The sequence below is a fragment of the Amphibalanus amphitrite genome, unplaced genomic scaffold (assembly GCF_019059575.1).
Source record: "Amphibalanus amphitrite isolate SeventyFive unplaced genomic scaffold, NRLGWU_Aamphi_draft 000130F_arrow, whole genome shotgun sequence".
NCBI classification, from domain to species: domain Eukaryota; kingdom Metazoa; phylum Arthropoda; class Thecostraca; order Balanomorpha; family Balanidae; genus Amphibalanus; species Amphibalanus amphitrite.
This window is the reverse complement of record NW_024881625.1, coordinates 873,448-885,724: the sequence shown is the minus strand read 5'-3', so window position 1 is coordinate 885,724 and position 12,277 is coordinate 873,448. Positions and strand designations below refer to the sequence as shown.

Genomic DNA, 12,277 nt, shown 5'->3' with positions numbered 1-12,277 from the left:
GAAGGTGGGAGGGTCCCTTTAAGATGGGGTTTGAGTTGAGATAGCCAAGTTTGCGGCGAGGTTCAGAAACCACTATCTATCTAGGTTGCAACCCCCGCGGCCTCTTGGTGAAGAAATTCGTTCCCTTCATTTGAAAATGGGCCTTGTGCAAGGCCCTATATTCAACATGGAGCGACCGTTAGTGTGACGTCACCTCGTTTAGTCATTCTGATTTAAATGGGTTTGTTCGTGAAAAATCGCTTAAAACTTGGTCTTAACTTTGTTGTGGTGCCTACAGAGAAAAAAGAATCAGCTTTATGACAGTAATGTGGCCTGGGGAAGGAGGTAATTTTGGGCTGTGACGTCACACATTTGAAAGTTTGTGTTTCGAATATGGGAAGCCTAAGATGTTTAATGAAAAATAAATGCCAGAACCGTGTTCCTGGTCATCCAATCTATAAAGTCGGGCACAATTTAACTGGTTTAAACAACATTTTAGAAGGTGGGATAGTCCCTTTAAACTCACTTTTCTTGCGATTGAGGAGGTAGGCTGGTGTGACAATGCTGTTTGGCGGACGACAGAGGCTGTCCTGTTAGGAGGCCATCCTGTTAGGCCGTGCGCTGTGGGGGTGGGGGCGGCTGAAGACAGAGCTGGCCGTGCTTTGGGGGTGGGGGCGGCGACAGGCGGGGCTAGCGGTGCAGTGGGGATGCGGCAGGCGGAGCCGATCGTTGTGTCATTTGTTTCGCGCGGCTGATCATTGGCCATTGCCGGAGGCGCCGTTAGCTCGCCCCTCGCCGATGATGTATGCTGATGAACCGTGACGGTACGCGCGGCCGTGAGCGCTTCTGCTGCGGGCCGCCACGCCGCCACCTATACCCGGACTGGTCCGCTGCTTCTCCACCGCGCGAATGGAGACATCCTCTGCTGCAGCCACAGGTGGGGCTGCAGAGTCGGACGCCGCCGGCGCCGCCGCGGGCGCCACAGGTGTTGAGACGACCGGGGGGTCGATCGTCAGCGAGCAGAGGCAAAATCACAGCCGTGTCGGCTGCCGAGGACACACGAAGAAACGTGCAAACGGGGTGAGCAGTGTGCATATATGATCTTTTCAGGTCGGCTTACCGGGGAGAGGGCAGGCCGACTAAATCATCCTGACTGATGCATCAATTAGTTGCCTCAATAATGGCCTGCGTTCTTGTCGCCATGGAAACGACAGAGGCCGTTGACGCGTTCAGGTCAGAAAGAAACAGTATCGGCTGTCACATCTCCATAATGCGCCCATTCATGACTAGCCTTAGGTCGATGGATGTTTGACGTACACCGATTCCGTTTATTAATAAACAATAAACACCAGCAGATACACGTGACACTGAAACAATTACCAACTATCCACAGGCGTTACACACTGGGCCCCGCTAAACAACAAACCTAGACTGGACGCCTCCAGGGCCACCTCGGCCTAAAAGCCACGCGGCAGCCTAAAAGCCCCCGCAGGAGTTTAGCTTTCGGCAGTATCAGAAGCGCACGGGAGATACACACAGACTCTCTAACAGTTGGCGCGCCGCTCACTGCTCAGGGCGGTGAAGCTGCAAACAACAAACAAAGGCAGTGGTGCACCGCGCACGGCTGAAAGTCAATGCACCTGCAAACGTCATCGATATTGCATAGTCTATTCACTGATATTGCATAGTCTGAACTATGATGCCATCGAGAGGCGAGAACAGGAATTACGTAAATGGCGCGCAATGTCAACAATGTCAACCTAGTCATTCGTTCGATCCGAGAAGCACCAGGAGCGGCGGGGGCCGCCAGCTGCCAGTGTACTTGTGTCTCACAGGCAATCAGGCTCGCTGGCTGGCCTGCGGCGCTCAGACGCTGGCGGCGGCGCGCGGCGAGGCCCGGCCCGCCGCCGCCGCCGACGGCCGCGCCGCGCGAGACACCACCGAGGCGCCGACGGGCGGCGGGCCGCGGCGCCGGCCGCCGCCGCACAGGATCTGCCGAAACGCCTGCTTGAACTCGAGCGAGGTGCACACGTAGATGAAGGGATTGAGGCAGCTGTTGCAGTAGCCGAGCCAGAAGAAGAAGGCGAACAGCGGCTCGGGAACGTGGCAGACGGAGCACAGCGCCCCTGAAACGATCGGCGACGATCCGTCAGAAGGCGTCGGTACACGGCGGAACAGGGGCCAGAGAACGGAGGGGAGGCGGGGGGGGGGGGAGGGGTTGGTACACGGCAGAACAGGGGTCAGAGGACGGAGGGGAGGCGGGGGGGGGGGAAGGGGACGGCAATAGAGCTGTGTCGGAGAGCCGCTTTTACCCAGAAGTGCAAAAGTAAATGCACGAGTCTCCTTCTTCAAATGACCGGCATCGGCCACTGGTTCCGTGGACCTATCGCAATTGAGTCTTTAAAGGGACTATCCCACCTTCTAAAATGTTGTTAAAACCAGTTAAATTGTGCCCGACTTTATAGATTGGATGACCAGGAACACGGTTCTGGCATTTATTTTTCATTAACCCGCGCCCTGCTGGGGGGGGGGGGTGTTTGAACACCCCCCCCCCCTGTGGTTTTTCGCGAATATCTCAAAAACGGCGGCGCGGAGCGCCGCCGTTTTTGGTACACCTTATCATACATCAATTCTACACATGTTGTGAAAATTTTAGACCAAGGTCATTCAAGGTCAGGTCACCAGGTCACTTGAAGTGACCTCACCCCATAAAAACTTTCAATGTCTGTCATAGCTATACCGAGTGACCGATCGCTTTGAAACTTTCAGCGATTGCTAAGAGCAATAGCATGTACAAAATGTATATCTCAGAATTTTGATATCGATGACCTAAGGTCAGGTCAATTTTGCGACCTCCCCATTATAAGTCAATGGGAGAAAATTGAAATGCGCCTCTTTTGGATGAAAGACATTACAAACACTCACAAACACCGAATTACAAGTGGTTTAGACACACTGAACTTGAAAATGGTGTCCGTGACCCTTGTTTATGCCCTGAGGTCATCCTAGGTCACGAATGGTATCTAACAGTTTTTCGCAAATAACTTTTGATAGAGGCATGCTAGAGCGATGAAAACGCCTTAGATGTCTTCAGCTCGACGATACGGATCGACTGATATGCAACATGACCCTTTCCGGTCAGGTCATGACCTTGACCTGAGGTCAAATTTTCAAGTTGACCTTTCAAGGTCAAGTTATAGTTCATTCGATGCGTCTTGACGAGAGGAAGACGATGCCGGTAAAAGTAAGCTCATACAAGGCTTGGGTCAAAAGTTATTGCAGAAAAACTGTTTTCGAAAAAATCGGCTATTTTTGCAGTTTTGGCCCCCTACAGGCAAAACCGTTGACGTTAGGTCAAATCTGAGAGAATTACTCAGAAAGGGCGTTAATAGGGCTATCGAATGCGCTTTTCCGCGGCGCTGTAGCTCTATTGGTTCCCGAGTTATGCGTTGGCTTCTTGGAAATTTTCGACATTCGACCTGGAAATCGGCGAAATTTTGCCTTCAATGACCTCTGGTGACCTGACCTTTGACCTGACCAAAAAATTGACCGAAGTGATTTCGTCATTATTTTTGACGCTCTTTCGAACGCCGCCTTCCGCGTATCGCTACGTGACCCAGGAGCCGAGTTACAAGGGGGGGTGTTCAAACACCCCCCCCCCCCCCCAGCAGGGCGTGGAAATCCAGGACCCCCAGCAGGGCGCGGGTTAAACATCTTAGGCTTCCCATATTCCAAACACAAACTTTCAAATATGTGACGTCACAGCCCAAAATTACCTCCTTCTTACTCTGTAGGCACCACAACAAAGTTCAGACCAAGTTTTAAGCGATTTTTCAACGAACAAACCCATTTAAATCAGAATGACTAAACGAGGTGACGTCACACTAACGGTCGCTCCATGTTGAAAATAGGGCCTTGTACAAGGCCCATTTTCAAATGAAGGGAACGAATTTCTTCAACACCAAGAGGTCGCGGGGGTTGCAACCTAGATAGATAGTGGTTTCTGAACCTCGCCGCAAACTTGGCTATCTCAACTCAAACCCCATGTTAAAGGTGGGATAGTCCCTTTAACGCATGCTTGCTTTTTGCCAACGTCTGCAGAAGATGCAGCAGGCTAGCTTAGCACTAAGCCTTCTGAAAGTGTCCATTTGCAAATTTGCGTCAAAGAATTCACCCACCCAGCCCATGACAGCTCCTTATAGACCGTCATTAGCGCTGTCGAAGGCCGAGCTCCGGTCGATGGCCATTATCGACGCGAACAGGGCGCCGTCAATCCTGTCAAGTTCCCACGACAGAGGCTAGCGTCGATCACGGTGCGCTCTGTTATCCGCGGCGAGCACGCCTGGCACCGCAGGTAAATGGTTCGCCGCCGAGCATATTGGCTCAGCCGGGCGCGGGCAGCACACCCAGCGATTTGCTCATGACAGGCGGTGAGGAAATATGGCGGCGGCTGCTGGCTGCGCTACCGACTGCGTATTTACAAATTGCAACCGAGCTCCGCCGTGGGGTAAGGTGGGCAGGGGTTTTTGCACTACGGCTGCGGTTGAACTACCGTGGAACTACCGTCTGTGATAGAAACTTCAGGATGATGGCGCGTTTCATACGAAATCTGGCGCAATGTTTGTTTGCTTCTGAACTTGTATTGTTATTGCTGTGAGCTCTTGAAGTGGTAGTGTTTCAATTACAATTTGTGGATTATTTGAGTTTCTTGATATAAAAATCGAATAATATTATGAATCATTGTGTGGAAACTGCAAATACTGATATAATCAATTGCTTAGTTTGGGAATTGATACACATTTGTAGAGGTTTGTCTGGCAAATGGTGCAACAAACTGAAACTTCAAGCATATCATGATCTGAAGCTGTTGTAACAAATCAAAATTGCTTTGATGTTCCATAATACCTTGTTGGAAAAACTGGAGCATGGTTCAAGATGATGTGTAAAAATTCAAGATTTGTGCAAAAGCTTATGACTGAAGAGCAAAAACAGTTCTATATTATGATGGCTCAATCAAACGTGGAAATGGACAATAAAAGTAGAGTTTCAACATTCCAGCATGTGAGAATAACTTCAGAACTTCATAGTTCTTGTAGCATTGCATTCTTCTTATGTACAGTTCTAGGTTTTGTTAGGGTATTTCAATTTCAATGTGTCAGTTGAGATATAGGTGGATTGCGGACAAAATTTGGAATCATTGCAATTTGCATGGTAGATAGGTACTTGTTCGGTAAAAAGGTATGCGGTGAATGCCACGAGAAGGTTCTTTTATGATTTAATATATGGTCATTGTTGTAACTAAAAAAATACAAGCTTACTAGCACTTAATTATTGAATCAAATCGAAAGTATTTGCTATGAATGTAAATATGTACCTGCAAAATATGTCAATAAATTTGTGTGATGTTGACCAGAGAGCTGTATCATCTGGGCATTTATGTTGCTTGTTACATTAGGTGTTAAGCATAGTAATTATGGATGAACTTTGTGCCAATATCTTCAATGCACAGTGTATGTAGCATGTCTACAACCCTCACTGAACCTGCTATAGCTATAGGCATTTGGCACCAGCAAGACCAAGGGCATGAACTTCACAGTTGCACAACCCTTTGTCATGTACCACCAGTCACTTTTTTCCCTTAAGGTGCACATGGCAGTGTACACAATACCTAATGCGCTGAGGGCCTACACAAAAACAACATTATTAGTGTGCACTATGATGCACAGCATTGTACCCTGATTATTTGAATATTCTGATCACTCAACAGACAGGAGACCATTTTTGAATGTCACATTTATTATACATCACTTGTCAAGCAAGAGCATGATGACACACATTTTGACAAGCAATCACGGACCATGGTAATATTCCAATAAGTTGGACACCTCCCTGGGCGTCATTTTCCAGGAAGGTACTTCTGCAGGTGTTGTGGTAGCTTAGGTTTTGGGTTAAGTAAGTTAGTAAGGCGGTTAGGACCAGGTCAGACCGTAAGGCCTGGTCAGGTTGATTTTAATCTTTCATTCTAATTTGACATATATACTTATTACCTATGTTTTTGCTCCAGACTGAACTTCATTAGGTAATGAGTTCATTTTGTTTTGCTTTTTATCTGTCTTGTTTTGTGTTTTTGTCCCTTTTTGCCCCATATGCAAGGGTGGAGCTTTTCCAGGGAAGGTGGTGGGGCAAAAAGCCGTCAAACCTGCAATGCTCGGTTGTTAAGTTAGATTATTGCGACACTGAATCAATTCTTTTAATTATAGAACTAACATTTTGAATTACACAGACATTTCAAAGCTCCTCAATGCGAACAACATAGTGGTTTGCTAAGCAACGAAGTTCTACAAATCAGCAAAAGTTGGAGGGGCAGAACGCTTTTTTTTTTCTCTGACAGCTTCGTAACATGTTACGAAGGCACCAAAACTACTTCAGTACAGGGTGTAACGAAATTATCCGGGGATCTTTTTTTCGCCATATCTGTTTGCACAGTTTCCTAATCCTTTCTGATGTTAGAAGTGGGAATATTGGATGAATACCTGCCTCTGCTATCGGTTTTTCAACTCAGCAGTGACCTGACCTTGTCATGTGACTGTTGCTCTGAGAAGGAGTCGATTCACAGACGGGTTCACACTTCACATGGTAGTTTTCGTCCAAGGCAGTTGCGAGAAAGGGATACAATCTCTCCTTTCGTGGTAAAATTGCATGGCGGCATCCACGGCGTCATGAGCCAGAAGCTGGTCTGCCAGCAGCTGGACATCAGCAGCAGCCAATTGCACATCTGCCTGAGGCGTAATAAGCTGGGACTTCGGTGGCAGACTCAGCCCGGTCGGCGGTCGCGACCACAAAAGCCGCCCTATGTCAAGTGGTGAGGAGAGTCATCAAGATAGCGGCAAAAAACGGCACCAATCAATCCGCAAATTGACTCGAATTCTTACCAAGCCAGATAATAAGAGATCCCATATCATGGTTTACCGCTACCCGCCCTTTAACTTGGTTCTAGTGCCCTTCAAAATGAAAGACAACGAAACTGACGGGAAAATAACCAGTTCACCACCTTTCGCCTCACGCCAGATCGCGTCCACTGGTTGAAGAAAGATAAAGGGTGAGGTGGTCTGCCGTCTGGTTGGATGGGTAGCCGTTCGAGCTGTATTATCCTTTGAACCGTCAAATCGGCCATGTATGGGCGGCCAGCCGCTCGAACTTGCTGGCCTTCACCGCCGTCAAACATCCGGACAATATCCAGAACTGGAGCATGTTCAGCTGCCTAGCGATGGTCCAATAGGACATAGTGTCATAAAATACCGCGATCAACGTCAAGTATTACCGGAGCAACATACTGGCCAATGAATAGTCGGAGGCGCTCAACCAGACGGTATAAGAGGACTCGGTTTCTGAACGCACAGTGGTGCCTGATTCAAGCCACGCTGTCTTCATGCGGGGCGGCGCGCTACTTAAAAGTCCCTGAAAGAACGGGAAGTGATGCCTATAGAACCTTCAATCATTCTGGGCTAACGCTTATGACTTGGAAAAAGTCGCGATCCCAATTCAATCGAAAACCTGTGGGCTCTTGTTCAGCAGGTGACTGAAGAGACGCCCGCCACAAGCACCGCCCAACCGCAGGCACAGGTTTAGAGGGCGTTGGTCCGCATCAAAGCCAGTGTGCTGGAGATTGGAGAATCCAGTGGCTGAAATGCTCCAGAACATTCGCCACTGTGTTTTTATGAAAGGTGGCTACATGCTCAGTTAAAAGAAAAAGTACCAGAATGTTTCGCTTTTTAATTACAGCGGGAAGAAAGGTGTCCGGATAATTTCGTTACACCCCCTGTAATGTTCAAATGGTTGCTAAATTCGAAATCAGCTCCAAAAACTAGCCTAGAAACATGTAAAACTCGAAAAAGTGAACCGAGGCCATCAAAGGTCATTGAGCTGACCTGACCATCAGGTGACCTTGACACCCACCCTAATGCATGGGACCAGCATCATATCACATGTTTCAACGCTTGAAACCACGTAAAGACTGCAAACGCGCGGCTAATGCGAGCCGACATACGCCGAATCGCGATTCGGGCCAAACATGGTCTCGAGAAATAGGTCACAGGTCAAAGGTCATTTGGGTCAGGGTCATGAAATTTTCAGGGTAGGTGTAAAATTGATAAAATCGGGGGTATTGAAAGTTTCGTCCCGATCGGATGGTTTTTACGCGAGTTACTCACGAAAAACCGAAGGCAAAAATATGCACATGCGATAACCTATACTGCGAAAAAGGTGCATTATTTTTGAACGTCGCCGACAAATTGTAATTACCCCAAGCTCAGGCAGATGTATGGTAGAAAATACCCCAAGTGAAATACACTACGGCGGAAATAAAATACCCTACGGCGGAGCTCGGTTGCAATTTGTAAATACGCCTACCGACTCGCTGTTGTATGTAGAGACCATGGAGGCTATTTTCTGGCGTTCAGGAAACGTGCCGATAGCGATCGATACGCTAGATGAAGTGGTAATGGTCTTAATATGGCTGCACTGGCACTACAGCAGGCTACAGCTAGGATCTCTCTCTCTCTCTCTCTCTCTCTCTCTCTCTCTCTCTCTCTCTCTCTCTCTCTCTCTCTCTCTCTCTCTCTCTCTCTCTCTCTCTCTCTCTCTCTCTCTCTCTCTCTCCCTCTTCTGCTCCCCGCTCCCCCCTCCATGGCCGGCCGTCGTCGACTGTCGCTCCGTTTCCGTCTCGCGCCGCCGCCGCTCGGTCTACGTCACTCGTCGCTCTGGACCTGTCACCGGCAGCGGTGGCCGGCAAAGCCGCGCCGCCGCGGCCCCGGCACCCGCGAACACAGCACACCAGACACCAACGAGCCCGGCCCCGGCACAGAGAGGAGAGAAGGGCCCACCACAGACCGCCGCGGCACCACAGACAGAGGGAGCCAACTAGCACCGCTGGCGGCCGCAAAACTACCCATCGCCCGTCACCACGAGTCACGAAAAGGGTAAAGAGACAATCCATACTGTTAAAAAAAAATAGTTGTGCTAGCGACAGAGGTGCCGCCCCCTTGTAGCGGAGAACGGTCCGGACTGGAATAGCAGGTATTCGTAGCGGTATCGAAGGCTAAAGGCTGGATTATATTTGGGCGCGGTCGATTGGGTATGGGGTAGGTCAAGTGACATGTCATGAAGGAAACTGGCCGCGTATGCCGCGATGTTCTTTTCTCAACGTTCCAGCCAGAGGTTCAGCGACGGACGTTCTATAAAAGATATGATGTAGTTACCGAAGCGCAAATGTTATTCGGACTGGGCCGCTTCATTGTTACTGGCTACTTCCAACATTTGACTCATAATTGGTCTTTCATTCGTATTAAATTAAAGCAGTTTTGTGAAAGGCGGCTACGTTATGAACATTGCACTTAGCGTGCTGAGCACTTGGCATGTGTATTGTGTATTGTGTAGCAGCTCAAACGAGACTTTTCTAGCTTTTCGTTTGTTCTGGCTGCTTTATTTAGTAAAGGAGCTGCTTTGAAGTATTGCCTGACACCTATCGTAAGGCCTTAGTGTTAATTAAATCCAAAAGATTCGTAGGAACATTCTTTCCTAACGGGTCGGGTCGGCCCAGAAATAGCTCCCGAAAATAATAGAACTGGCTGAATTTCCCAAGCGGAAATATAAAGTGGCACGAGCCATTTTCTGGTTCATTGTGACACATCAGCATAGATGAGACAATTCAGTGTGCTGTAAATATCTCACCGTCTGGGCCTCCAATGAGCAGCGATAAATTCTGGAAATCAAGCAATAAATATCGCACATGAGGGGCTTCCAGCCCGCGCGATTTTATGTGGCCTTGGTAACAACATAACATTAAAATACCACAAACCTTGTCCTCAGGACAAGGTTTAAAACGTTTTTTTAGCATGATTATGATTACGATAAGAATGGAAAATACCCTTATAGAAAAATAATCCAAAGTAGTTTTTGGCCTCCTTTAATTATTATCAAAAAGTAATTATTCATTCTTATTGCGGGACCTCATGTTGAAAATAGATAGTCGTTATCCTCAGTTAACCCTCGTAACGCCGTCGACATCCTCTGCTCCACAACTCCGTGTCGGCTCTCTCTCTCTCTCTCTCTCTCTCTCTCTCTCTCTCTCTCTCTCTCTCTCTCTCTCTCTCTCTCTCTCCCTCTCTCTCTCTCTCTCTCTCTCTCCTCATGCTCTCCTCGCTCTGGCCGCCCGTCGGTGACGTCACGGCCCCTCCGGCAAGGTCAGGTCGGGCCACCGCTCGCCAGTGCCGACCGGCGTGGCTCTGGAGGTTAACCGCGGCTACGTGTTTGAACAAGGATGCGGCGTTACCGTTAACTGGCATTCATTGACTGGTTATGCCACATTTCTCAAACGAATTGTTAGTGAACCAGAATTTATGACAATCGGTGCCGATTTTTCGCTGCCTTACAGGCACCACTATTCCACTCTATTAACGCCGGACAGTAGAAATGCGCTTCATTCAACCTGCGAATTTTCATAATCCCGACTGCATACAAGTACCAACTCCCTCGCCATCATGTCGGATGGTTGCAGAACACTGACACCAGTATAAAGCGTGCAGCAATGTTAGCTTCTGTCATGGCAACAGCCATTGGTGTAAAAACAACATTTGGGGTATAATCGTATGTTGCTGAGGGCGACTGCCGCCCCACAGCAGACTGAAGAGACCCCGCGCATTGTATGAATGTATGGATCATGGTGTACCCAGCCTCCATGGTAGAACGATAGCCGTGGTGTGGCCTTTCAAAACCACACAGGAACTCCTATATTACAGCGGGGCGCGAGTTGACCTCAATGGACGGAGATTACCTCACCGATCTAAAAACGCCTACACTTTTCAAAGGCCTTCGTGGTATCAGGGGTGATTGTGTGAAATTATGGATACAATAGGCGACTAAAAGAGGGAGAGCTCATAGCACGTTGATACTGGCGGCACCCCATGTTGAGACAATCAGCCGGGGACGCGGGCAGGGAGCACGTGCGCCTCACTGGCCGCCGGCGGGCCGCCTCAGAAAACTCGCTGCTTCATTTATCTCCCTGATTATTTTTCCGGTGCGTTTAAGTTCGGCCATTTATCAGGGGGAGCCTTATCACAGCTGTGAATACTGTTCTGTAAAGCTGGGCCCGCTGCGCGCTGTAATACAGACGTATATACGAGGTGGTCGGTCGATGACGTGGGGTACGCCGGGGCACGCCGTGCCGTGCGCGCCGCCCGCCTATCGGCACGGCGTCACTATTCCGGGTGGCTGGCTCCTGGCGCGCCATCCATCCCAACTAGTCCGACAGGTCGGCCGGCCGGAAAAACGGTCCTCACGCGGCCACCGCTCGCCCAGGAGAGACGGTACCGACGCGCCCGGGCTGCCGAGAGAGAGACGTTACCGATGCGGCTGACAGCGCGTGTCAGGGTACGAGAGCCGCCCCTGTCACAGCGCGCACTGTGAAATGAACAGGAATTCACACCAGTCCGAGTCATCCTCTGTCGTTGCGCTCACCGTGAAATGAGCAGGAGTTCACAGCAGTCCGTGTTATCAATGACTGACCCTGTGACATTTACGGGAGCCCGGTCGATGTCAGGGCGGTATATCAACGCTCCCATTCAATAACCAATGTGAAAATCGGAACTCCTAAAAGGACGACGGAAGACTGAAATCATCCACCGTAAATGGGGAGACAGCATTACGATCGCGGAGTATAGGTGACCTTTCAGCAAAATAATGAGCAAATGTTGCAGACAAATGGACAGAGAAGCGCTGAATTCGTGCACTTTTTATGACACGCATGTCCTTACTCAAGTACCCACATTGATAAAACCAAGAGCTTATTTGATCCCGGTAGGAATATCCATATTTAATTGTTCTGGTAAAAGCAGGTCAAAATTGTGTCCGCAATATCGTATCAAAGCACAGCTACCTCTGTTACCATTCCCCATTACCATACCAATTACCAATAGGTAACCATATTAGTAGCACAGCTACTCGACGAAATGTCTCAGGGAAATGCCGGTTTATCAGTTATTCAGTACCATACTTATTTGGGTTTTTGGTTTTCATTATTTAGCCTTTATTTTTATCATAAACGTCAATTTGTTTATGTTTCTATGGAAACCAAAGCGCAATAGCGCTTTAATAGTAACGGCTAGCAGCGTGCCATGAAACAGAGCCCTGACTTCAACTGGCTGCAGCTGCTCCCACCAACCGCAGATCATCCCCGTGATTCTCACTTCTCGAGAGAGGCGTTCCACGACAAATCGACAAGTGCCCTGCACCCTCATACTTT

The 12,277-nt window shown here is 48.9% G+C and overlaps 1 protein-coding gene across 1 annotated transcript in view; it reads right to left on the bottom strand.

The window, feature by feature from the left end:
• Positions 1-1,523: 1,523 nt before the first annotated feature.
• LOC122381919 (alpha-1A adrenergic receptor-like) overlaps positions 1,524-12,277 on the bottom strand; it is a 102,008-nt gene continuing 91,254 nt past the window's right edge. Inside the window, exons 3-4 of the mRNA XM_043366705.1 lie at positions 1,898-2,105; positions 1,524-1,563 (exon numbers count right to left, since the gene is read on the bottom strand). Of these exons, the coding sequence (XP_043222640.1) occupies positions 1,524-1,563; positions 1,898-2,105 (248 nt within the window). The remainder of the gene's footprint in view (positions 1,564-1,897; positions 2,106-12,277) is intronic.